Raw genomic sequence first — 27,615 nt, 5'->3', positions numbered from 1 at the left:
AGTACTTTTTGTACAATGTGCCCCCATTTTAGGGAACCAAAAGTATTGGGACAACTTCACATACTGTATGTGTATTAAAGTAGTATTTGGTCCCATATTCACAGCATGGAATGACTACATCAAGCTTGTGACTCTACACACATTTGTTGGATGCATTTTCTGTTTGTTTTGGTTGTTTCAGAATATTTTGTGCCCAATAGAAATTCATGGTAAATAATGTATTGTGTCATTTTGGAGTCCCTTTAATTGTAAATAAGAACACAATATGTTTCTAAACACTTCTACATTCATGTGAACACTACCACGATTACAAATAATCCTGAATGAATCTGAAACACAACCAAAACAAACAACAAATGCATCCAACAAATCTGTAGTCTCAAGATTGATGTAGTCATTCCATGTTTCAAGGCTGTGGGTAACTGGTAAAATGAGTCAGGAGCAGGAGAGCTGAGACGCGTGGACAAGGTATTTAATACAAGATAACACCAGTATAGACATATGGTGTGGGAACCGGTACCACGACATAAACAGGAATAATAACAAAACCCAGCAACAATATACCAGCCTTCAGATACCAGCCTTCAGATACCAGCATTCAGATACCAGCCGTCAGATACCAGCCGTCAGATACCAGCCGTCAGATACCAGCCGTCAGATACCAGCCGTCAGATACCAGCCGTCAGATACCAGCCTTCAGATACCAGCCTTCAGATACCAGCCGTCAGATACCAGCCGTCAGATACCAGCCGTCAGATACCAGCATTCAGATACCAGCCGTCAGATACCAGCCGTCAGATACCAGCCGTCAGATACCAGCCGTCAGATACCAGCCGTCAGATACCAACCTTCAGATACCAGCCTTCAGATACCAGCCTTCAGATACCAGCCGTCAGATACCAGCCTTCAGATACCAACACAGAGTTACACATGGAATAAACAAACGTACAGTCAGTAACACAATAGAAAAAAAGAAAGTCTATATACAGTGTGTGCAAATGTAGTAAGATTAGGGAGGTAAGGCAATAAATGGGCCAATAATCGAAATAATTACAATTTAGTAATTAAACACTAGAGTGATAGATGTGCAGAAGATGAAAATGCAAGTAGATATACTAGGATGCAAAAGAGCAAAAAAAATTAATAACAATATGGGGACGAGGTAGTGGGCTATGTACCGATGGGCTGTGTACAGGTATAAATGACCTGGTGTAAGTTAGAGAGGGAGATATAAGACTCCAGCTTCAGTGATTTCTGCAATTCATTCCAGTCATTGGAAGCACCGAACTGGAAGGAAAGGCGACCAAAGGGGGAGTTGGCTTTGGGGATGACCAGTGAAATATACCTGCTGGAACGCGTGCTACAGGTGGGTGCTGCTATGGTGACCAGTGAGCTGAGATACGACTGGGCTTTACCTAGCAAAGACTAATAGATGAACTGAAGCCAGTGAGTTTGGTGATGGATATGTAGTGAGGGCTAGCCAACGAGAGCATAGAGGTCGCAGTGGTGGGTAGTATATGGGGCTTTAGTGACAAAATGGATGGCACTGTGATAGACTACATCCAATTTGCTGAGTAGATGTAAGGGTTTTCTTCTGGTGAAAGAGAGGTGGACCAAAATGCAGCGTGGTGGTTATTCATGTTTTTAATAAAGACGACTATACATGAACAGACTAAACAAAACAAGAAAAGTGAAAACCTAAACAGTCCTATCTGGTGCAAACACAGAGACAGAAACAATCACCCACAAAACCCAACACAAAACAGGCTACCTAAATATGGTTCCCAATCAGAGACAATGACTAACACCTGCCTCTGATTGAGAACCATATCAGGCCAAACATAGAAATAGACAAACCAGACACACAACATAGAATGCCCACCCAGCTCATGTCCTGACCAACACTAAAACAAGGAAAACACATACGAACGATGGACAGAACGTGACAGTAGAGTGTTGGAGGCTATTTTGTAAACGACAAGAAGCGGTAGGATAGTCAGTTTTACAAGGGTATGTTTGGCAGCATGAGTGAAGGATGCTTTTTGATGTGAAATAGGAAGCCGATTCGAGATTTCATTTTGGATTGGAGATGCTTAATGTGAGTCTGGAAAGAGAGTTTACAGTCTAACCAGACACCTAGGTATTTGTAGTTGTCCACATATTCTAAGTCAGAGCCGTTCCAGAGTAGTGATGCTGGACGGGCGGGCAGGTGTGGGCAGCGGTCGTTTGAAGAGCATGCATTTAGTTTTACTTGCATGTAGGAGCAGTTGGAGGCAACAGAAGGAGAATTGTATGGCATTGAAGCTCGTTTTGAGGTTTGTTAGCACAGTGTCCAAAGAAGGGCCAGATGTATATAGAATGGTGTCGGCTGCGTAGAGGTGGATCAGAGAATCACCAGCAGCAAGAGATACATCATTGACATATACAGAGAAAAGAGTCGGCCCGAGAATTGAACCCTGTGGCACCCCCATAGAGATTGCCAGAGGTCCGGAAAACAGGCCCTCCGATTTGACACCCTGAACTCTGTCTGAGAAGTAATTGGTGAACCAGGCGAGGCAGTCTTTTGAGAAACTAAGGCTTGGGCAATTGCTGCTGGGGGTGCAGAGCTGTTGGCAGGGTTGGGGTAGCCATGTGGAAAGCATGGCCAGCCGTAGAAACATGCACGTTTAAATTCTCTTTTATGGTAGATTTATTGGTGGTGACAGTGTTTCCTAGCCTCAGTGCAGTGGACAGCTGGGAGGAGGTGCTCTTATTCTCCATGGACTTTACAGTGTTTCCTAGCCTCAGTACAGTGGGCAGCTGGGAGGAGGTGCTCTTATTCTCCATGGACTTTACAGTGTCCCAGAAGGAGGTGCGCTTTATAGTGTGATTCCCCCCAGTGCACTTTATAGTGTGATTCCCCCCAGTGTACTTTGTAGTGTGATTCCCCCCAGTGTACTTTAGAGTGTGATTCCCCCCAGTGCACTTTGTAGTGTGATTCCCCCCAGTGCACTTTGTAGTGTGATTCCCCCCAGTGTACTTTATAGTGTGATTCCCCCAGTGCACTTTGTAGTGTGATTCCCCCAGTGTACTTTAGAGTGTGATTCCCTCCAGTGTACTTTATAGTGTGATTCCCCCAGTGCACTTTGTAGTGTGATTCCCCCAGTGTACTTTATAGTGTGATTCCCCCCAGTGCACTTTGTAGTGTGATTCCCCCAGTGTACTTTAGAGTGTGATTCCCTCCAGTGTACTTTATAGTGTGATTCCCCCCAGTGCACTTTGTATTGTGATTCCCCCCAGTGCACTTTGTAGTGTGATTCCCCCCAGTGTACTTTAGAGTGTGATTCCCTCCAGTGTACTTTATAGTGTGATTCCCCCCAGTGCACTTTGTAGTGTGATTCCCCCCAGTGCACTTTGTAGTGTGATTCCCCCAGTGTACTTTATAGAGTGATCCCCCAGTGTACATTATAGAGTGATCCCCCAGTGTACATTATAGAGTGATCCCCCAGTGTACTTTATAGAGTGATCCCCCCAGTGTACTTTATAGAGTGATTCCCCCAGTGTACTTTATAGAGTGATTCCCCCAGTGTACTTTATAGAGTGATCCCCCAGTGTACATTATAGAGTGATCCCCCAGTGTACTTTATAGAGTGATCCCCCAGTGTACTTTGTAGTGTGATTCCCCCAGTGTACTTTGTAGTGTGATTCCCCCAGTGTACTTTATAGAGTGATCCCCGCAGTGTACTTTGTAGTGTGATTCCCCCAGTGTACTTTGTAGTGTGATTCCCCCAGTGTACTTTATAGTGTGATTCCCCCAGTGTACTTTATAGTGTGATTCCCCCAGTGTACTTTATAGAGTGATTCCCCCAGTGTACTTTATAGAGTGATCCCCCCCAGTGTACTTTGTTCATGGCGTTCATGTCCATTCTAGTATTGTAATTATACGACAGCATCGTTGATTAAAAAAAAAAGCCAGATTCTTTGCCTGTTGAATATTGATGAATTGGAGCACCAAGAGGCTCCGCACCAACCATTATTGGGTTGCCGCCCCCCGTTGGGTTGTGCCGTGGCAGAGATCTTTGTGGGCTATACTCGGCCTTGTCTCAGGATGGTAAGTTGGTGGTTGAAGATATCCCTCTAGTGGTGTGGGGGTTGTGATTTGTCAAAGTGGGTGGGGTTATATCCTTCCTGTTTGGCCCGGACGTGCTCTACAACCACTGTGATGGTATCATCGGATGGGGCCACAGTGTCTCCTGACCCCTCCTGTCTCAGCCTCCAGTGTTTATACTGCAGTAGTTTATGTGCCGGGGGGCTAGGGTCCGTCTATTATATCTGGAGTACTTCTGCTGTCTTATCCAGTGTCCTGTGTGAATTTAAGTATGCTCTTTCTAATTCTCTTTTTCTCTCTTTCTTTCTCTTTCTCTCTCAGAGGACCTGAGCCCTAGGACCATGCCTCAGGACAACCTGCCTGATGACGCCTTGCTGTCCCCAGTCCACCTGGCCGTGTTGCTGCTCCAGTTTCAACTGTTCTGCCTACGGCTATGGAACCCTGACCTGTTCACCGGACGTGCTACCTGTCCCAGACCTGCTGTTTTCAACTCTCTAGAGACAGTAGGAGCGGTAGAGATACTCTGAATGATCGGCTATGAAAAGCCAACTGACATTTACTCCTGAGGTGCTGACCTGTTGCACCCTCTACAACCACTGTGATGATTAATATTTGACCATGCTGGTCATTTATGAACATTTGAACATCTTGGCCATGTTCTGTTATAATCTCCACCTGGCACAGCCAGAAGAGGACTGGCCACCCTCATAGCCTGGTTCCTCTCTAGGTTTCTTCCTAGGTTCTGGTCTTTCTAGGGAGTTTTTCCTAGCCTACACCTGCGTTGCTTGCTGTTTGGGGGTTTAGGCTGGGTTTCTGTACAGCACTTTGATATATCAGCTGATGTCAGAAGGGCTTTATAAATACATTTGATTTGATTTGATTTAAAAATGCCAGATTGTTTGCCTGTTGAATATTGATGACTTGGAGCACCGAGAGGCTCCGCCCTACCAGACAGCTCAGTGATCTCCTATTAGCGCGCTGTCCGTGATGGTGAATGTACCACAGAAAGGCTGATCTGAAAGTCACTCACTAAATTCTCTACTATTTGGATTACAATTGTGGATTATGATTTTTTTTCCTCACAGGACAACAACTAACGACCAAACGACGTAGGATTACAATTATTTCTGAAAAATGGAATTATTCATTGTCAGTTTGTGAGGAATGATGTGCAACACAGCGTGAGGAGAGGACCAGGCTACATTCAGGTGAGCTACTGTTGCTTTAGCGGAAGACACAGTGTGAACGTCTGTAACTATATACCTATTAGTGTTTGACAAACGACTACCAGGTTATTGTCTAAAGAGAGCACCACATCATAGGCTACATGTTTTGTCAGTTTAAATTAAACAAACAACGTTAATTGCCTACCATAGAGATACTTAATGGACTGTAATTATGTTACAGGCTGTGTGAAGATGCTGAAATGTTTAAGATCGATGGTACTGCTATATGCGCATGTAGTTTACCTAACTGGGATCTGCTTGAGCAGAGCTTAAAGCCATGGTATTATCTACCACTAATCTGTAGGTACACGTGTCAACAGCAGTGGTCTTCACACCACAGATCAGATCACTCCATCACGAAATGAATCAACATCAGGAGTGTGGTCCAATTCTATTTCAATTCCAGTCAATTCTGGAAGTTAACTTACTTTCAAATTCTCTCGGAAGTTTTTCAATGAGGAAAATGTGAATTTGGAAATGGGTTTACGTTCGGAATGTAAAGGGTAAATACCCATGACCCCGATAAACATGCAAAGACAGTGTCACTGGAGGTCAACAGAAATGTTGATCTCAGTAAAGTAATTACGACCCACCAATACTATATCCCATATACAGACATAACCATGTTGGACTAGATATTTTTGTCATAGCATTGATTTTCGGGACTTTTTTTGACTTTTACTTTAACACAGAAAGTTATTTCAGTGACGTTTACATTCACAAGTTGAATGACTTAAAAAAAAAAACGTTAAGAAATGAGAAAACAATCAAAACGGAAGCTCTCTTAGTCACTGTACAGATTATAGTCAATCAATAAACATGGAATCAAATATTAGCCACGGGAGGTCAAAACCAACCTATAGCCTATTCATAACCATGCTATTATTGGCATAGACTCCCATTGATTGCTATCAATAATTGGGAATATTTTACATTTTACAGCACTTTGATTTGAATGAACTTTCTGGCTTACTTGAAAAGAGGACATTCTTTCGGGTGAAATGTACATTCACAGGGAAACAAACACAATGGTCTCTAGTTTTACATGTTTTACTGTCCACACCACAGGTCAGTGGTCTCTGACTCTCTGTCTACACCACAGGTCAGTGGTCTCTGACTCTCTGTCTACACCACAGGTCAGTGGTCTCTGACTCTCTGTCTACACCACAGGTCAGTGGTCTCTGACTCTCTGTCTACACCACAGGTCAGTGGTCTCTGACTCTCTGTCTACACCACAGGTCAGTGGTCTCTGACTCTCTGTCTACACCACAGGTCAGTGGTCTCTGACTCTCTGTCTACACCACAGGTCAGTGGTCTCTGACTCTCTGTTGATACCACAGGTCAGTGGTCTCTGACTCTCTGTTGATACCACAGGTCAGTGGTCTCTGACTCTCTGTCTACACCACAGGTCAGTGGTCTCTGACTCTCTGTCCACACCACAGGTCAGTGGTCTCTGACTCTCTGTCCACACCACAGGTCAGTGGTCTCTGACTCTCTGTCTACACCACAGGTCAGTAGTCTCTGACTCTCTGTCTACACCACAGGTCAGTGGTCTCTGACTCTCTGTCTACACCACAGGTCAGTGGTCTCTGACTCTCTGTTGATACCAGAGGTCAGTAGTCTCTGACTCTCTGTCTACACCACAGGTCAGTGGTCTCTGACTCTCTGTCTACACCACAGGTCAGTGGTCTCTGACTCTCTGTCTACACCACAGGTCAGTGGTCTCTGACTCTCTGTCTACACCACAGGTCAGTGGTCTCTGACTCTCTGTCTACACCACAGGTCAGTGGTCTCTGACTCTCTGTCTACACCACAGGTCAGTGGTCTCTGACTCTCTGTCTACACCACAGGTCAGTGGTCTCTGACTCTCTGTCTACACCACAGGTCAGTGGTCTCTGACTCTCTGTCTACACCACAGGTCAGTGGTCTCTGACTCTCTGTCTACACCACAGGTCAGTGGTCTCTGACTCTCTGTCTACACCACAGGTCAGTGGTCTCTGACTCTCTGTCTACACCACAGGTCAGTGGTCTCTGACTCTCTGTCTACACCACAGGTCAGTGGTCTCTGACTCTCTGTCTACACCACAGGTCTGTGGTCTCTGACTCTCTGTCTACACCACAGGTCTGTGGTTTCTGACTCTGTCTACACCACAGGTCAGTGGTCTCTGACTCTCTGTCCACACCACAGGTCAGTGGTCTCTGACTCTCTGTCCACACCACAGGTCAGTGGTCTCTGACTCTCTGTCCACACCACAGGTCAGTGGTCTCTGACTCTCTGTCTACACCACAGGTCAGTAGTCTCTGACTCTCTGTCTACACCACAGGTCAGTGGTCTCTGACTCTCTGTCTACACCACAGGTCAGTGGTCTCTGACTCTCTGTTGATACCAGAGGTCAGTAGTCTCTGACTCTCTGTCTACACCACAGGTCAGTGGTCTCTGACTCTCTGTCTACACCACAGGTCAGTGGTCTCTGACTCTCTGTCTACACCACAGGTCAGTGGTCTCTGACTCTCTGTCTACACCACAGGTCAGTGGTCTCTGACTCTCTGTCTACACCACAGGTCAGTGGTCTCTGACTCTCTGTCTACACCACAGGTCAGTGGTCTCTGACTCTCTGTCTACACCACAGGTCAGTGGTCTCTGACTCTCTGTCTACACCACAGGTCAGTGGTCTCTGATTCTCTGTCTACACCACAGGTCAGTGGTCTCTGACTCTCTGTCTACACCACAGGTCAGTGGTCTCTGACTCTTTGTCCATACCAGAGGTCAGTAGTCTCTGACTCTCGGTCTACACCACAGGTCAGTAGTCTCTGACTCTGTCTACACCAAAGTTAAGTGGTTTCTGACTCTCTGTCTACACACAGGCCAGTGGTCTCTGACTCTCTGTCCACACCACAGGTCATAAAATAAAAAAAACATGAATTATAATGTCAACATTAAACCTTTTTCCCGTATTAATGAACAGTTGATCACTTTCTATTCAGGGACTTGGATATTCACAATTTGACTGATTAATGACCCTGTAGCTAGGCCCTGTGGCTAGGCCCTGTAGCTAGGCCCTGTGGCTAGGCCCTGTAGCTAGGCCCTGTGGCCAGGCCCTGTGGCCAGGCCCTGTGGCTAAGCCCTGTGGCTAGGTCCTGTGGCTAGGCCCTGTAGCTAGGCCCTGTAGCTAGGCCCTGTAGCTAGGCCCTGTAGCTAGGCCCTGGTTAATGTAAATCAGTGTTCTCTTTTCTTTTAATGTTGTTTTACTTTATAAGGCCTGTCACTTTATTTTAATTCAAGGTTCTCCATTCAGCTACATTTGATCCAAGGTTCTCCATTCAGTTACCTTTGATCCATGGTTCTCCATTCAGCTACATTTGATCCAAGGTTCTCCATTCAGTTACATTTGATCCATGGTTCTCCATTCAGCTACCTTTGATCCAAGGTTCTCCATTCAGTTACATTTGATCCAATGTTCTCCATTCAGTTACCTTTGATCCAAGGTTCTCCATTCAGTTACCTTTGATCCATGGTTCTCCATTCAGTTACCTTTGATCCATGGTTCTCCATTCAGTTACCTTTGATCCATGGTTCTCCATTCAGCTACCTTTGATCCATGGTTCTCCATTCAGCTGCCTTTGATCCAAGGTTCTCCATTCAGCTACATTTAATCCATGGTTCTCCATTCAGCTACCTTTGATCCATGGTTCTCCACTCAGCTACATTTGATCCATGGTTCTCCACTCAGCTACATTTGATCCAAGGTTCTCCACTCAGCTACATTTGATCCAAGGTTCTCCACTCAGCTACATTTGATCATGGTTCTCCATTCAGCTACCTTTGATCCATGGTTCTCCATTCAGCTACCTTTGATCCATGGTTCTCCACTCAGCTACATTTGATCCATGGTTCTCCACTCAGCTACATTTGATCCATGGTTCTCCACTCAGCTACATTTGATCCATAGTTCTCCACTCAGCTACATTTGATCCAAGGTTCTCCACTCAGCTACATTTGATCATGGTTCTCCATTCAGCTACCTTTGATCCATGGTTCTCCATTCAGCTACCTTTGATCCATGGTTCTCCATTCAGCTACCTTTGATCCATGGTTCTCCATTCAGCTACCTTAAAGCTTTTAATAAGAGCAGAATGATGCAGTTGTTATGCAGTTCAATGAGGATATCATGAAACCATCAGTGTGGTGTATTCTCAACATTGAACAGCACCAGTAGTACCAGTCAGAATGGCTGTATTTAGATCAGGCTGGGCAAGCTCAGAAAATCTCAGTCTCAACCAGTGCATTTTGGATACATTACAAAGTGTCCTTTGCAAGGACAGGCTAAGTACGCTAATCTCTTCCCAGAAGCCAATGGCTAATGAACTGTTCCTCGAAAATCACCTTTAACAATAAAACATCTTAAAATATCTTATTCACTCATACTAGAGGTCTTTCAGGGTGATTCTGTAAAATATCTTATTCACTCATACTAGAGGTCTTTCAGGGTGATTCTGTAAAATATCTTATTCACTCATACTAGAGGTCTTTCAGGGTGATTCTGTAAAATATCTTATTCACCCATACTACATGTCCTTAAAACGAGGTCCTTCACATAGTCTATACGTGACCACAGAACTAGAAAGATTATATTTTTATGGACCTGTAGACCTGATGAAACACAGGGCCTAGCTACAGGGCCTAGCTACAGGGCCTAGCCACATGGCCTAGCTACAGGGTCTAGCCACAGGGCTTAGCCATAGGTCCTAGCCACAGGGCTTAGCTACAGGGCCTAGCTACAGGGCCTAGCTACAGGGTCAGGCTACAGAGCCTAGCTACAGGGGCTTAGCCACAGGGCCTAGCTACAGGGCTTAGCTACAGGGTCTAGCCACAGGGCTTAGCCACAGGGCCCAGCTACAGGGTCTGGCTACAGAGCCTAGCTACAGGGCCTAGCTACAGGGCTTAGCCACAGGGCCCAGCTACAGGATCTGGCTACATAGCCTAGCTACAGGGTCCAGCTACAGGGCCAACCTATAACCTATAGGGCATGGTTCTTTTAAATCTGTGGCAGGTGATCTTTCAGAGGGCCAGGGCACTGATCCTGTTTAGTGTTTAAGACTTAATCAGGATGTATTTTTAGGAGCCTCCTGAAGTCCTGCTCCCCTCTCAGATGGCCTGCCTTGATTGTTAGAATAACCCTCGTCATGACAACAGGTGTGCTTCCCAAATGACATTCTGTTCCTTTTCAACTGCACTACTTTTGACGAGAGTCCCGTGGGTAGAAACCCCGTGGGTAGAAACCCCGTGGGTAGAAACCCCATGGGTAGAAACCCTATGGGTAGAGTCCTATGGGTAGAAACCCTGTGGGTAGAGTCCTATGGGTAGAATCCCTGTGGGTAGAGTCCTGTGGGTAGAAACCCTGTGGGTAGAGTCCTGTGGGTAGAAACCCTGTGGGTAGAGTCCTATGGGTAGAAACCCTGTGGGTAGAGCCCTATGGGTGGAGTCCTGTGGGTAGAAACCCTGTGGGTAGAGCCCTATGGGTAGAAACCCTGTGGGTAGAGTCCTGTGGGTAGAGTCCTATGGGTAGAAACCCTGTGGGTAGTGTCCTGTGGGTAGAAACCCTGTGGGTAGAGTCCTGTGGCTAGAAACCCAGTGGGGAAAAACCCTGTGGGTAGAAACCCTATGGGTAGAAACCCTGTGGGTAGAAACCCTGTGGGTAGAGTCCTGTGGGTAGAAACCCTGTGGGTAGAGTCCTGTGGGTAGAAACCCTGTGGGTAGAGTCCTGTGGGTAGAAACCCTGTGGGTAGAGCCCTATGGGTAGAAACCCTGTGGGTAGAGTCCTGTGGGTAGAGTCCTGTGGGTAGAGCCCTATGGGTAGAACCCTTGTGGGTAGAGCCCTATGGGTAGAAACCCTGTGATTTGAACCCTATGGGTTTCCTATTTGGTAGAGTCCTGTGGTTAGAGCCCTGTGGGTAGAGCCCTGTGGGTTTACCTATGGGTAGAGTCCTGTGGGTAGAACCCTGTGGGTAGAGCCCTATGGGTTTCCCTATGGTAGAGTTCGGTGGTTAGAGCCCTATGGGTAGAGTCCTGTGGGTTGAGTCCTATGGGTTTCCTTATGGGTAGAGTCCTGTGGGTTGAGTCCTATGGGTTTCCTTATGGGTAGAGTCCTGTGGGTAGTGTCCTATGGGTAGAGTCCTGTGGGTAGAGTCCTATGTGTTTCCCTATGGGTAGAGTTCTGTTGGTAGAGTCCTATGGGTTTCCCTATGGTAGAGTCCTGTGGGTAGTGTCCTATGGGTAGAGTCCTGTGGGTAGAGTCCTGTGGGTTTCCCTATGGGTAGAGTCCTGTGGGTAGAGTCCTGTGGGTAGAGTCCTGTGGGTAGAGTCCTGTGGGTAGAGTCCTGTGGGTAGAGTCCTGTGGGTTTCCCTATGGGTAGAGTCCTGTGGGTAGAGTCCTGTGGGTAGAGTCCTGTGGGTTTCCCTATGGGTAGAGTCCTGTGGGTAGAGTCCTGTGGGTTTCCCTATGGGTAGAGTCCTGTGGGTAGAGTCCTGTGGGTTTCCCTATGGGTAGAGTCCTGTGGGTAGAGTCCTATGGGTAGAGTCCTGTGGGTAGAGTCCTGTGGGTTTCCCTGTGGGTAGAGTCCTGTGGGTAGAGTCCTGTGGGTAGAGTCCTGTGGGTAGAGTCCTGTGGGTATGGGTAGAGTCCTGTGGGTAGAGTCCTGTGGGTAGAGTTCTGTGGGTTTCCCTATGGGTAGAGTCCTGTGGGTAGAGTCCTATGGGTAGAGTCCTGTGGGTAGAGTCCTATGCTGGGCTCTGGTCATAAGTAATGCGCTATAACTATGAAGGTAAGAGTGTACCACATGGGACAGATACTGAGCCTCCTCTAATCTGTCATCTCCAATCTCACTGCTGTTTATCACATCGACAGCCTAGCATCTGATTCAATCTCATGATGGCGAATCTTAATGGAATTAAGATGTACCAGGTGGTGATTACATTACGACTAGCAGTTATAGTCAGACATACTGTAGTCTTACTTTTCTAAATGTTTCATGGGGATTTTACGAGAAACCCCCCCAGATTCAACTGTAAATTTAGGCTGGGTATCTGTAAAGCTCTTTGTGGTTTTAGGCTGGGTATCTGTAAAGCTCTTTGTGGTTTTAGGCTGGGTATCTGTAAAGCTCTTTGTGGTTTTAGGCTGGGTATCTGTAAAGCACTGTGTTTTTAGGCTGGGTATCTGTAAAGCTCTGTGTTTTTAGGCTGGGTATCTGTAAAGCTCTTTGTGTTTTTAGGCTGGGTATCTGTCAAGCACTTTGTAGTTTTAGGCTGGGTATCTGTCAAGCACTTTGTGGTTTTAGGCTGGGTATCTGTAAAGCTCTTTGTGTTTTTAGGCTGGGTATCTGTCAAGCACTTTGTGGTTTTAGGCTGGGTATCTGTAAAGCTCTTTGTGTTTTTAGGCTGGGTATCTGTAAAGCTCTTTGTGTTTTTAGGCTGGGTATCTGTCAAGCACTTTGTGGTTTTAGGCTGGGTATCTGTAAAGCTCTTTGTGTTTTTAGGCTGGGTATCTGTAAAGCTCTGTGTTTTTAGGCTGGGTATCTGTCAAGCACTTTGTGGTTTTAGGCTGGGTATCTGTAAAGCTCTTTGTGTTTTTAGGCTGGGTATCTGTCAAGCACTTTGTGGTTTTAGGCTGGGTATCTGTCAAGCACTTTGTGGTTTTAGGCTGGGTATCTGTAAAGCACTTTGTGGTTTTAGGCTGGGTATCTGTAAAGCACTTTGTGTTTTTAGGCTGGGTATCTGTAAAGCACTTTGTGGTTTTAGGCTGGGTATCTGTAAAGCACTTTGTGTTTTTAGGCTGGGTATCTGTAAAGCACTTTGTGGTTTTAGGCTGGGTATCTGTAAAGCTCTTTGGGACAACTGCTGATATTATAAGGGCTTCAGAAAATACATGTAATTGATTGATTGTGGTCTATGACCCCTTGACCTCTACAGTGTCTTGTTGGATGGCTGGAGGCCCCTGGCCAGCAGAACCTTAGGAGTCAGCATGGCAAAGATCTGCACAGACCAGTCCTACCCGGCAACGACCCGGCAACGGCCATCTCTCTGCACGCCAAATGACAATCTGGACACCATTGAGAACGGAACCCCAAGGTCAGAGGTCGCTACAGAACGCTTGAGAGCCAATGAGCTTCTGCCTCCTAAATGGCACACTAGTCCCTATATAGTTCTCTACTTTTGATCAAGGTTCCAAAGGATTCTGGGAATAGGGTGCCATTTTGGACGTACCCAGGCAAAAGGTTTAGGTTGAGCTCCATGAATTCAGTATGTGGTGCATGAACATGGAATTGTGGTTCTGTAGCTCAGTTGGTAGAGCATGGCGCTTGTAACGCCAGGGTAGTGGGTTCGATTCCCGGGACCACCCATACGTACAATGTATGCACACATGACTGTAAGTCGCTTTGGATAAAAGCGTCTGCTAAATGGCATATTATTTATTTATTATTTTATTATTAACATTTAGGCTGTGTCTCGATCCAAAATCAGCTGCCTGCTGTCTACCTTGTGGATTGAGACATGTCGACAGTGTACTGTACGTGTAGAGGAGAGTGTAGGGGAGAGTGTAGGGGAGGGTGTAGGGGAGAGTGTAGGGGAGGGTGTAGGGGAGGGTGTAGGGGAGAGTGTAGGGGAGAGTGTAGGGGAATGTGCAGGGGAGAGTGTAGGGGAGAGTGTAGGGGAGAGTGTAGGGGAGAGGTGTAGGGGAGGGTGTAGGGGAGAGTGTAGGGGAGAGTGTAGGGGAGAGTGTAGGGGAGAGTGTAGGGGAATGTGTAGGGGAGGGTGTAGGGGAGAGTGTAGGGGAATGTGCAGGGGAGAGTGTAGGGGAGGGTGTAGGGGAGAGTGTAGGGGAGAGTGTAGGGGAGAGTGTAGGGGAGAGTGTAGGGGAGAGTGTAGGGGAGAGTGTAGGGGAGAGTGTAGGGGAAGTGTAGGGGAGGTGTAGGGGAAGTGTAGGGGAAGTGTAGGGGAGAGTGTAGGGGAGAGTGTAGGGGAGAGTGTAGGGGAGGGTGTAGGGGAGAGTGTAGGGGAGAGTGTAGGGGAGAGTGTAGGGGAGAGTGTAGGGGAGAGTGTAGGGGAGAGTGTGGTAAAATGTAGCCATTTTTTGCATCCAGCATCACTCCATAAAGGGAAATACAGGATTATTTCTAACAAAGATATCTACATATATTTCAGGATAATGTGTAGCCCTAGAAATAATCATCAGAATTCATGTAAACATTACAGTTTTGAAAACAGCTTGTCCAACCAAATAAAGTGGTCTCTTGGCACAACTTATGGGGTAAATCACATGTCTGTACTGAATGAAATATTACCACGACCTTTTAAAACCATGTCTGTCTTTATTTCCCAAACACTGTTTTTAAACCCCTTTTATCATAGGCCCTGCTGTTACCTCATATCCCAGTGATAACGCCTTGAATTAACGCCCACACAGCTACAGTAGACTATATCAGCCCACACAGCTACAGTAGACTATATCAGCCCACACAGCTACAGTAGACTATATCAGCCCACACAGCTACAGTAGACTATATCAGCCCACACAGCTACAGTAGACTATATCAGCCCACACAGCTACAGTAGACTATATCAGCCCACACAGCTACAGTAGACTATATCAGCCCACACAGCGACAGTAATGCTATTTCATGCTAGGTTTAAGACCCCATATTAAAGCTGATAGAGACCCCAAATGATGTATAGAATTTTTTTATTTAAGTTTCTACTTTGGTTTAGAGAAAAGCATAATGAAATCTCTAACACAATAAATACATTTGACTTATTCACCCATACTAGAGGTCTAATCCGTTTTTTCCCCCATGTGGTTTCTTAATTGAAAATGATTACGTCGTCCTACACATTTGGTCAAATGATACATTTTGTGTTATGGTGTCTTAGAAACAAGGGTGGCTCAACTTACCCTTTTTGGTTCAACTTACCCCACTCTTCCCTACAGTAGCAATCCCAAATGGCACCCCATTCCCTATATAGTGTACTACTGTTGTGTCCTCCGGGCAACAGGACACATACTGTATGTCACTGCAGTCATGTTCTCTCCCTAACGACCCACTCTCCATCTCCTATTTCTTTAAGGTCCAACTCAGAGGACACCTCGTCAGAGATTCAGGGTTCTGCCTCCGTGTTAACCATCATACACCCAGAGTCTCACAGAGATTCCTTCACAGGGTCAGGAGCCCTGACCAGGTATCCCCACCTCGCAGTGTCGCACCATCTCACTAGTGTGGTCATGAGCCCTGCTGGTCTGCTATTGCATAGCAACCTAGCGGTGCCAAAAGCCCTGGTATGCTATTGCATAGCAACCTAGTGGTGCCAAAAGCCCTGGTCTGATATTGCATAGCAACCCAGCGGTGCCAAAAGCCCTGGTCTGATATTGCATAGCAACCTAGCGGTGCCAAAAGCCCTGGTCTGCTATTGCATAGCAACCTAGCGGTGCCAAAAGCCCTGGTCTGCTATTGAATAGCAACCTAGCGGTGCCAAAAGCCCTGGTCTGCTATTGAATAGCAACCTAGCGGTGCCAAAAGCCCTGGTCTGCTATTGCATAGCAACCTAGCGGTGTCAAAAGCCCTGGTCTGCTATTGAATAGCAACCTAGCGGTGCCAAAAGCCCTGGTCTGCTATTGCATAGCAACCTAGCGGTGCCAAAAGCCCTGGTCTGCTATTGCATAGCAACCCAGCGGTGCCAAAAGCCCTGGTCTGCTATTGAATAGCAACCTAGCGGTGCCAAAAGCCCTGGTCTGCTATTGCATAGCAACCTAGCGGTGTCAAAAGCCCTGGTCTGCTATTGAATAGCAACCTAGCGGTGACAAAAGCCCTGGTCTGCTATTGAATAGCAACCTAGCGGTGACAAAAGCCCTGGTCTGAATAGCAACCTAGAAAGCCCTGGTCTGTTAATGAATAGCAACCTAGCGGTGACAAAAGCCCTGGTCTGCTATTGAATAGCAAACATTTATTTTTATTTGCCCTGGTTACCCTAGCCAGCATATTTACCATGATCCTTTGCTATTTACAGCCAAACATTTATTTTTATTTGCTATTTACAGCCACATTTACCATGATCCTTTGCTATTTACAGCCACATTTACCATGATCCTTTGCTAGTTACAGCCACATTTACCATGATCCTTTGCTAGTTACAGCCACATTTACCATGATCCTTTGCTAGTTACAGCCACATTTACCATGATCCTTTGCTAGTTACAGCCACATTTACCATGATCCTTTGCTATTTACAGCCACATTTACCATGATCCTTTGCTAGTTACAGCCACATTTACCATGATCCTTTGCTAGTTACAGCCACATTTACCATGATCCTTTGCTAGTTACAGCCACATTTACCATGATCCTTTGCTAGTTACAGCCACATTTACCATGAACCTTTGCTAGTTACAGCCACATTTACCATGATCCTTTGCTAGTTACAGCCACATTTACCATGATCCTTTGCTAGTTACAGCCACATTTACCATGATCCTTTGCTAGTTACAGCCACATTTACCATGATCCTTTGCTAGTTACAGCCACATTTACCATGATCCTTTGCTAGTTACAGCCACATTTACCATGATCCTTTGCTAGTTACAGCCACATTTACCATGATCCTTTGCTAGTTACAGCCACATTTACCATGATCCTTTGCTAGTTACAGCCACATTTACCATGATCCTTTGCTAGTTACAGCCACATTTACCATGATCCTTTGCTAGTTACAGCCACATTTACCATGATCCTTTGCTAGTTACAGCCACATTTACCATGATCCTTTGCTAGTTACAGCCACATTTACCATGATCCTTTGCTAGTTACAGCCACATTTACCATGATCCTTTGCTAGTTACAGCCACATTTACCATGATCCTTTGCTAGTTACAGCCACATTTACCATGATCCTTTGCTAGTTACAGCCACATTTACCATGATCCTTTGCTATTTACAGCCACATTTACCATGATCCTTTGCTAGTTACAGCCACATTTACCATGATCCTTTGCTAGTTACAGCCACATTTACCATGATCCTTTGCTAGTTACAGCCACATTTACCATGATCCTTTGCTAGTTACAGCCACATTTACCATGATCATTTGCTATTTACAGCCACATTTACCATGATCCTTTGCTAGTTACAGCCACATTTACCATGGTCATTTGCTAGTTACAGCCACATTTACCATGATCCTTTGCTAGTTACAGCCACATTTACCATGATCCTTTGCTAGTTACAGCCACATTTACCATGATCCTTTGCTAGTTACAGCCACATTTACCATGATCCTTTGCTAGTTACAGCCACATTTACCATGATCCTTTGCTAGTTACAGCCACATTTACCATGATCCTTTGCTAGTTACAGCCACATTTACCATGATCCTTTGCTAGTTACAGCCACATTTACCATGATCCTTTGCTATTTACAGCCACATTTACCATGATCCTTTGCTAGTTACAGCCACATTTACCATGATCCTTTGCTATTTACAGCCACATTTACCATGATCCTTTGCTAGTTACAGCCACATTTACCATGATCCTTTGCTAGTTACAGCCACATTTACCATGGTCATTTGCTAGTTACAGCCACATTTACCATGATCCTTTGCTATTTACAGCCACATTTACCATGATCCTTTGCTAGTTACAGCCACATTTACCATGATCCTTTGCTATTTACAGCCACATTTACCATGATCCTTTGCTAGTTACAGCCACATTTACCATGATCCTTTGCTATTTACAGCCACATTCACCATGATCCTTTGCTAGTTACAGCCACATTTACCATGATCCTTTGCTAGTTACAGCCACATTTACCATGATCCTTTGCTAGTTACAGCCACATTTACCATGATCCTTTGCTAGTTACAGCCACATTTACCATGATCCTTTGCTAGTTACAGCCACATTTACCATGATCCTTTGCTAGTTACAGCCACATTTACCATGATCCTTTGCTAGTTACAGCCACATTTACCATGATCCTTTGCTAGTTACAGCCACATTTACCATGATCCTTTGCTAGTTACAGCCACATTTACCATGATCCTTTGCTAGTTACAGCCACATTTACCATGATCCTTTGCTAGTTACAGCCACATTTACCATGATCCTTTGCTAGTTACAGCCACATTCACCATGATCCTTTGTGATTTTCTTATGCAATTCAGCCCCATTCAGCATTATAGCGCCTTTCATATTGAAATACTTCTGGCTTCAGATGAGCCATCGAATTCTAGAGGAATTCGTGGATGACGTCAGCACAATCACTATCTACTAGTTTAATGAATCTCACCCAATCATTCAGTCATTCATGGGGAGCCATTTGGGACATAGCCAGTGGCAGCGTAGACAAGGAGTGTGTCTTGTGTTATGTTGTCGTTTTACCTGATTGTCTAAACTCTCTCACTTCCTGTTCATTCTGCGGACCTGGGCCTCTCCCAGAATGCACCGCGAGGTGGAGAGACCGGACTCCTTCCTGGAGCGCTTCAGGACCCCTGGGCTCAAAGAGGCCTCCGGCAGAGAGAGCAACGCACAGTCACTGGGATACCCCGAAAGAGTCCGCAAGAGGAAGTAAGTCTGGACTAGAGATGGGGATGGTCAACTAGGATTTGCAAAATTCTGCTGATTTTCTTTTAGTGGAGGTTTCACTTCTTTTGTCCTCATTCCGAGAATCTTCCAACCCAACCTGGGATTTCTGGGTAACCTGTTACCAGAATATAGCAGCTTTATACTCAACAAAGAAAAGCTTTCTTGATGAGTGAACCCTAAAAACAGACTGAACAGGTCTCTCTTCTCTCAAAAGAGATTTTCTGATCCTAACATGTATAAGGAAAAGGTTCAATGAAAACAAACAAAACATTTCTAACTTGGAATATCCTTGAATAGACCTGTGATTTAATATCTTAACTTAAGATGACTTGAATAGACCAGTTTGAAATAAATGAAGCTCAGTTTGAAATAAATGAAGCTCAATTTGAATACATTATGCTCAATTTGAATACAGTATGCTCAATATGAATACATTATGCTCAATTTGAATACAGTATACTCAATTTGAATACAGTATGTTCAATTTGAATACATTATGCTCAATTTGAAATAAACAAAGCTCAATTTGACTCATTATTTAACTAACCCTGCCAATCTGTCCCTGTCTTTCCCTCTCAAGCCAAGTCAGTCAATGGCCGCTGGCTATGTACAATATGAACAACTGCAACAACACAGATGAGTAAGTGGAGCTAGACGTAGCTCTTTAGACAGGAAGTAGAAAGTAGCTCTTTAGACAGGAAGTAGAAAGTAGCCCTCGATACTAGTTTATAGAGGACACTGGAACTGTTAGAGGTCTTAACCTATTGGTACACTGTAAATCCTGGTATGTATATAGTGTAGTTGTACACCAGTAGTTGTATAGTCATATAAGCATGTATGACCATAGACAGTAAGAGCCTCTGTCGATTGTTTTCGTCCGTGGTAGACATTTTCCCTGTAGTTCGGCATGATCAGTTTAAATCCTGAGTGTTGCAAAGATACTATAGGTGTACCTATCTCTGGTAGTGTAATAGTTCTATAGACATAATAGTTCTATAGACATAATAGTTTTATAGACATAATAGTTCTATAGACATAATAGTTGTATAGACATAATAGTTGTATAGACATAATAGTTGTATAGACATAATAGTTGTATAGACATAATAGTTGTATAGACATAATAGTTGTATAGACATAATAGTTGTATAGACATAATAGTTGTATAGACATAATAGTTGTATAGACATAATAGTTGTATAGACATAATAGTTGTATAGACATAATAGTTGTATAGACATAATAGTTGTATAGACATAATAGTTGTATAGACATAATAGTTGTATAGACATAATAGTTGTATAGACATAATAGTTGTATAGACATAATAGTTGTATAGACATAATAGTTGTATAGACATAATAGTTGTATAGACATAATAGTTCTATAGACATAATAGTTCTATAGACATAATAGTTCTATAGACATAATAGTTCTATAGACATAATAGTTCTATAGACATAATAGTTCTACAGACATAATAGTTCTATAGACATAATAGTTCTATAGACATAATAGTTCTATAGACATAATAGTTCTATAGACATAATAGTTCTACAGACATAATAATAGTTCTACAGACATAATAATAGTTCTATAGAGATAGTTCTATAGACATAATAGTTCTATAGACATAATAGTTCTATAGACATAATAGTTCTATAGACATAATAGTTCTACAGACATAATAGTTCTACAGACATAGAAGCATGTAAAGATCTGCTATGTCAATATCAGTTGCTCCAGTTGGATTTTAGTTGCAGCTATAGAATGAAAAGACACTATCACTGTTTGAGAGGTCCCATTTGGGATCATTATTAAATAGCTTTTAATGGATTACGCATATAGTAGTTTTAGTCTTCTTTAGGATGCATTGTTGAAAGTCCTGATCTTGATTATACTGGTTAGGCCACTGTTTGATATTGTATTTCAAAAAGATCTAAAAGTAAAATTAAGTATAAACTTCTACTCCTTATTCAACATTCAGTGAACTATACCATTTTATATTTATGTCAATGTAAAATTGAAGTTAGTCTCATGAGAAGTGAACTGTATGGTGAACATCAATAGGAGTGGTGCTGCCACCTACAGGGCTGTCGTATAACCTGCACTTTCACATACGGCCCTCTGAAACCCTATGGGACTGTTTCCACTGGATATGATTGACCTGTTTCTGTAGAGCAGGGGTCCACAATTACATTCAGGCATAGGCCGATGTTCGGGGTGACCAGAACATAGTTATAAATAAATACATATTTAATACACTGCAAATTGACCACAAGAATCCCAATCAGATATAGTATTTGACGATAACAGAATAATCTCCTACCTTGATTACATTGGGATACGATCACATATGGCTTTATTTATGCGTGGGACTACTTGGAAACAGATGTTCTAAATTAAAACAACTTTTGAGCTGATTTCCTAGTGATTTTACATTGTTTCATGTCCAACAACAAAAATGATTAAAATAAAAATAAAAATAGTTCAGAAAACTTGGGGAGGCAAATAAAATGAGATTCGGCCCGCGGGACGCCTATTTGGGAACCCTGCTGTAGAGTATCAATGCCCCCTAGGCAAGTAACGACCTTTCCACTAGCGTTGGCTCATATTGTGCTATGATAGTCCACCTATAGTCTGTCAATTAGTCCACCAATAGTCTACCAATAGTATGCCAATTAGTCCACCAATAGTCTGTCAATTAGTCCACCAATAGTATGTCAATTAGTCCACCTATAGTATGCCAATTAGTCCACCTATAGTATGCCAATTAGTCCACCAATAGTCCACCAATAGTATGCCAATTAGTCCACCAATAGTCCGCCAATTAGTCCACCAATAGTATGCCAATTAGTCCACCTATAGTCTACCAATAATATGCCAATTAGTCCACCTATAGTCTGTCAATAGTATGCCAATTAGTCCACCTATAGTCTGTCAATAGTATGCCAATTAGTCCACCTATAGTCTGTCAATAGTCTGCCATAAATACCCTAGAAAGTCACTTATAGATCATCTTAATCCTTAACAACAACATGAAAAATAAACATCCATTATCCATAGCAAAAAAGATGACAAGAAGGACGAAATAAAGAAAGAGGAAAAAAAACAGGAAGATGAGAAGAAAGAGGAGGAGAAAGAAGATAAGAAAGAGGACGAGAAAGAGGAGAAGAAAGAGGAGGAGCCTAAGAAGGAGGAGCCTAAGAAGGAGGAGCCTAAGAAGGAGGAGAAGAAGAAGGAGGAGCCCCCGTAAGTATGACTGTAGTCTGATTGGTCGTCTGCCCCAAGATGTGAAGGATAAGGCCTATCTGGCAGCATTGCTACACTAACATAAAACATGGATTGGTGGGAGAGTAACACTACTTGGGTGTCAGTAAGAACACACACAGGAGAGAAGGGTAGCCTTTGTTTTACCAACATTGAACATGGTGGCCATTGATTCTACAATGTCAGAACTGTTGTTCCGTTGTAATGTATTGTATATGCAAGATGGTGGTCAATCTTGTCACTCAACCCCTTTGTGATTGAGGCCACCCCACATAGCCTGGTTCCTCTCAAGGTTTCTTCCTAGGTTCTGGCCTTTCTAGGGAGTTTTTCCTAGCCACCCATGTTTCTACATCTGCATTGCTTGCTGTTTGGGGTTTTAGGCTGGGTTTCTGTACAGCACTTTGAGATATCAGCTGATGTACGAAGGGCTATATAAATACATTTGATTTGATTTGATTGAGAACTGTGCGGTCATGTTTCAGGAAAGAGATTTGGATCATGGACCCATCAGCAGACAAATACTACACATGGCTCACCATCATAGCAGCACCATGTTTCTACAACCTGATGATGCTAGTGACCAGGTTTGTTCTCATACAGTTCACTTCATTTTATCTTACAAAGGGAATATATCCGATTTTTGTTGTTGAATGTTTGTTGTATTTTTAAAAAAATGCCGTCCAACAGGGCATGTTTTAACGAACTCCAGAACACATACACAATGCTGTGGATTGTCCTGGACTACACCTCAGACTTTGTCTACTACGCAGACACATTCGTCAGGTCTAGAACAGGTGAGGTTCTTCTAAAAACACATGATAGACCGGGATGAGCAGGGAGACAGAGGGGAATGTAGTGTGAAGACCGGTGGGGCTGGGGTGGGAAGACCGGTGGGGCTCGGAAGACCGGTGGGGCTGGGATGGGAAGACCGGTGCGGCTCGGAAGACCGGTGGGGCTGGGGTGGGAAGACCGGTGGGGCTGGGAAGACCGGTGGGGCTGGGGTGTGAATACTGGTGCGGCTCGGAAGACCGGTGGGGCTGGGGTGGGAAGACCGGTGGGGCTGGGGTGGGAAGACCGGTGGGGCTGGGGTGGGAAGACCGGTGGGGCTGGGGTGGGAAGACCGGTGGGGCTGGGGTGGGAAGACCGGTGGGGCTGGGATGGGAAGACCGGTGGGGCTGGGGTGGGAAGACCGGTGGGGCTGGGGTGGGAAGACCGGTGGGGCTGGGGTGGGAAGACCGGTGGGGCTGGGGTGGGAAGACCGGTGGGGCTGGGGTGTGAATACTGGTGCGGCTGGGATGGGAAGACCGGTGGGGCTGGGGTGTGAATACCGGTGGGGCTGGGGTGGGAAGACCGGTGGGGCTGGGAAGACCGGTGGGGCTGGGAAGACCGGTGGGGCTGGGAAGACCGGTGGGGCTGGGAAGACCGGTGGGACTAGGATGTGAAGACTGGTGGGGCTGGGGTGGGAAGACCGGTGGGGCTGGGTGGGAAGACCGGTGGGGCTGGGAAGACCGGTGGGACTAGGATGTGAAGACTGGTGGGGCTGGGGTGGGAAGACCGGTGGGATGGGAAGACCGGTGGGGCTGGGATGGGAAGACCGGTGGGGCTGGGATTTAAAGACCGGTGGGGCTGGGATGGGAAGACCGGTGGGGCTGGGCTGGGAAGACCGGTGGGGCTGGGCTGGGAAGACCGGTGGGGCTGGGCTGGGAAGACCGGTGGGGCTGGGCTGGGAAGACCGGTGGGGCTGGGATGGGAAGACCGGTGGGGCTGGGATGGGAAGACCGGTGGGGCTGGGATGGGAAGACCGGTGGGGCTGGGATGGGAAGACCGGTGGGGCTGGGGTGGGAAGACCGGTGGGGGTGGGAAGACCGGTGGGACTAGGATGTGAAGACTGGTGGGGCTGGGGTGGGAAGACCAGTGGGGCTGGGATGGGAAGACCGGTGGGGCTGGGATTTAAAGACCGGTGGGGCTGGGATGGGAAGACCGGTGGGGCTGGGATTTAAAGACCGGTGGGGCTGGGCTGGGAAGACCGGTGGGGCTGGGATGGGAAGACCGGTGTGGATTTGAACCAACGCTAGTAGGGGTGTCTTTGATCATTTGTGATTTGTCAAGCAAGAGAGGCAGTAGACACTTCCATGAAGTCAAAATTCATTAACATTTGTTTGTGATTATTTTATTTATTTTTGATTTTCAATAATGACATTTTCTCTTCATTATGTTAAAAGGTTATTTGGAACAGGGGCTGCTTGTGAAAGACAAACAAAAGCTTCTAGACAAATACAGACAAACGGAACAGTTCAAATGGGACATAATTTCAATGATACCCACAGACCTGCTTTTTCTGAAAGTGGGCATCAACAACCCCGAGCTCAGACTGAACCGGCTTGCAAAGATGAACCGCCTCTTTGAGTACTTTGACCGCACAGAAACCAGAACCAGCTTCCCCAACGTTTTCCGAATCAGCAACCTGGTACTTTACATCCTGATCATCATCCACTGGAACGCCTGCATCTTCTTCGCCCTCTCCAAGACCATCGGGTTCGGGTCCGACACCTGGGTGTACCCAAACATCAGTCACCCTGAGCACGGCCGCCTTGCCAGGAAGTACATCTACTGTCTCTATTGGTCGACCCTGACCCTGACCACCATCGGAGAAACCCCGCCCCCCGTCAGGGACTTTGAGTACCTCTTCGTGGTCGCCGACTTCCTCATCGGCGTGCTGATTTTCGCCACCATTGTCGGTAATGTCGGTGCCATGATCTCCAACATGAACAAAAACCGTGCAGACTTCCAGGCTAAGATCGACTCCATCAAGCAATACATGCAGTTCCGTAAGGTCTCCAAGGATCTGGAGGCCAGGGTCATCAAGTGGTTTGACTACCTCTGGACGGAGAAGAAGACCTGCGATGAGAAGGAGGTGCTGAAGAACCTGCCGGACAAGCTGAAGGCCGAGATCGCCATCGACGTCCATCTGGATACCCTGAAGAAAGTGAAAATCTTCCAGGAATGCGAGGCTGGGCTGCTTATTGAGTTGGTGATGAAGCTGCAGCCTCAGGTGTTCTCCCCAGGAGATTACATCTGTAAGAAGGGAGACATCGGCAGAGAGATGTACATCATTAAGGAAGGGAAGCTAGCTGTGGTTGCGGAAGACGGGGTGACACAGTGGTGTGTGCTCAGCGACGGAGCGTACTTCGGAGATATCAGTATCCTGGGCATCAAGGGTTCCAAGGCTGGCAACAGGAGAACGGCCAACATCAGGAGCGTGGGTTACTCTGACCTCTTCGCTCTGTCGAAAGATGATCTCATGGAGGCTCTCACCGAGTATCCCGAAGCCAAGAAGATCCTGGAAGAGAAGGGAAAGGCTACGCTGATGAAGGACAACATGATCGATGAGGAAATCGCTAATGCAGGTGCCGACCCCAAGGACATGGAGGAGAAGATCCTCAGGCTGGAGAGTAATATGGAAATCATGACGTCCAAGTTGGCCAAGATCATGGCTGAGTTCACATCCGGCCAGGGCAAGATTAAACAGAGGATCACCGACATGGAGTCAACAGTCAAGTCGGTCCGGCCCGAGGATATATCTGAGGTGGTGGCCGACAAGTAGACCAAATAGGCACACGACACAATGTATTTACCCAGAGACTTTAGGAACCTTTCACACTGAGCAATGCAGAGTAAAAGGACGAAGCCAACTCAACGTGTTTCAATAGGGAAGGTGTGTCGGACGTGGTAGAGGTGAAGGCGTACCAGGGTGCGTGAAGTTGTACAAAATGTGGCATTCCTCCGTTAGCTCTGTGTGGGATGTGTTGCCAGTGTGTGTGAGCCCTTACAGTTAACACAGAGATGTTCTTTTTGGTTTTCAAAAAACAATACATAAAAACGGTAGATAGTTTGATACTTTTTGAATGTTCGTATTTATACATCATAGGTACATTATCAACTGCGTATTATGTACCTTCTTATTGAGTATAAATGCACCTCTAAATATGTGTCAAATGTCAATATGTTCATATCCAGTGCATTGGATACAGCTTTCCATATGCAGTGAAGTGCAGAGAAGTTACAGACTTGTGTATCTCCAAAATCAGAATCGTGGCATGGGACTGGTTTCGAGACACTCGTTGGGGCAGTAAGAGAGCCGGGTCGATTCAATTCCAGTCCATTCAGAGATTGTACACCCACATTTCTATTCCTATTTCAATACTCTTCAATGCTTTACAATTAGTAAAATGTTGAATTGTAATCGTAATTTGGTTTACTTTCTGAATTGAAATGGAATCGACCCCAACCCTGGTAAAGAGACAAACTCTTTGGACAGGACATTTTCATAATATACCCTTTAGTGGTTTTGGAAATGTATTCTTTATTTTTCAAATGTTATGAGTCTAGTTGAATGAAGTGCTTCACAGAGAATATTATAATTTAGTATTATTGATCATCTGTCAATGTGTATGAATGTGGCATGCATGAAACATATTCTAATTGATTCTATTTCTATGGCGACTACAGTCCACAATGGTGTATTTTACAACGGAGGTTATTAATCTCATTTGATAAGTTAAATTGTAAATCTGAAGTTATGTAAACTTGACCAAAACATTAGTGTACCTCAAATGTGCACAAATCACAAGACCAGACTGTCATCAAAAACTTGTATTTGATCTGCCGTGATCTACAATATAAATATGAAATGTGCAATGGTTTGTATTAGCAAGTGTTCAATTCCAACCAAAAGATTAAATTAATAATAAAAAACAAATGTTATTGTGTGTGTTCTATGTCTTTATAGTGACCGACAAATGTTCCTGTACATTGTAGTTCATCACTTATATTATATATCCTCTAGCTTTGGCTCATATTGTAGTCTGTCTACAAATAGTCAAACAATAGCCCACCAATAGACCACCTATAGCCCACCAATAGCCCATCAATAGACCATCTATAGCCCACCAGTAGACCATCTATAGCCCACCAATAACCCATCAATAGACCATCTAGCACACCAATAGCCCACCAATAGACCACCTATAGCCCACCAATAGCCCACCAATAGTCCATCTATAGCCCACCAATAGACCATCAATAGTCCATCTATAGCCCACCAATAGACCATCAATAGTCCACCAATAGACCATCTATAGCCCACCAATAGACCACCAATAGCCCATCAATAGACCATCTAGCACACCAATAGTCCATCTATAGCCCACCAATAGCCCATCTATAGCCCACCAATAGTTCATCAATAGACCATCTATAGCCCACCAATAGTCCATCTATAGGCCACAAATAGTTCATCAATAGTCCATCTATAGCCCACCAATAGTCCATCTATAGCCCACCAATAGTTCATCTATAGCCCATCTATAGCCCACCAATAGTCCATCTATAGGCCACAAAT

General features: G+C 45.1%; 1 protein-coding gene across 2 annotated transcripts; it reads left to right on the top strand.

Annotated features, from left to right (window-relative positions):
- The first annotated feature begins 5,035 nt into the window (after positions 1 to 5,035).
- Positions 5,036 to 26,973, top strand: LOC123996008 (cyclic nucleotide-gated channel cone photoreceptor subunit alpha-like). 2 transcript variants are annotated; one of them, XM_046299638.1, is made up of 9 exons: positions 5,037 to 5,295; positions 13,280 to 13,438; positions 15,434 to 15,544; positions 18,798 to 18,926; positions 19,525 to 19,584; positions 22,011 to 22,196; positions 22,697 to 22,798; positions 22,902 to 23,008; positions 24,437 to 26,973. In XM_046299638.1, exons 2-9 carry the CDS (start codon positions 13,332 to 13,334, stop codon positions 25,816 to 25,818), a joined length of 2,184 nt encoding a protein of 727 aa, XP_046155594.1. In that variant the 5' UTR covers positions 5,037 to 5,295; positions 13,280 to 13,331; the 3' UTR covers positions 25,819 to 26,973. The 2 variants fall into 2 exon arrangements, with proteins under 2 accessions (XP_046155595.1, XP_046155594.1); XM_046299639.1 differs by lacking the exon at positions 19,525 to 19,584 and having other exon boundaries at positions 5,036 to 5,295.
- The last annotated feature ends 642 nt before the right edge of the window (positions 26,974 to 27,615 follow it).

Source organism: Oncorhynchus gorbuscha, linkage group LG02 (genome assembly GCF_021184085.1).
Source record: "Oncorhynchus gorbuscha isolate QuinsamMale2020 ecotype Even-year linkage group LG02, OgorEven_v1.0, whole genome shotgun sequence".
Classification (NCBI taxonomy): Eukaryota; Metazoa; Chordata; class Actinopteri; order Salmoniformes; family Salmonidae; genus Oncorhynchus; species Oncorhynchus gorbuscha.
The sequence above is the reverse complement of the archived record's forward strand: the minus strand, read 5'-3'. Positions and strand labels throughout refer to the sequence as shown.

Excerpts from the sequence above, each read along its gene's own strand:
- LOC123996008 (XM_046299638.1), top strand. The coding sequence starts at position 13,332 with ATGGCAAAGATCTGCACAGACCAGTCCTACCCGGCAACGACCCGGCAA. Across the intron at positions 22,197-22,696 it reads AAGAAGAAGGAGGAGCCCCC|GAAAGAGATTTGGATCATGG; the intron begins GTAAGTATGACT and ends GTCATGTTTCAG. Across the intron at positions 23,009-24,436 it reads ATTCGTCAGGTCTAGAACAG|GTTATTTGGAACAGGGGCTG; the intron begins GTGAGGTTCTTC and ends TTATGTTAAAAG.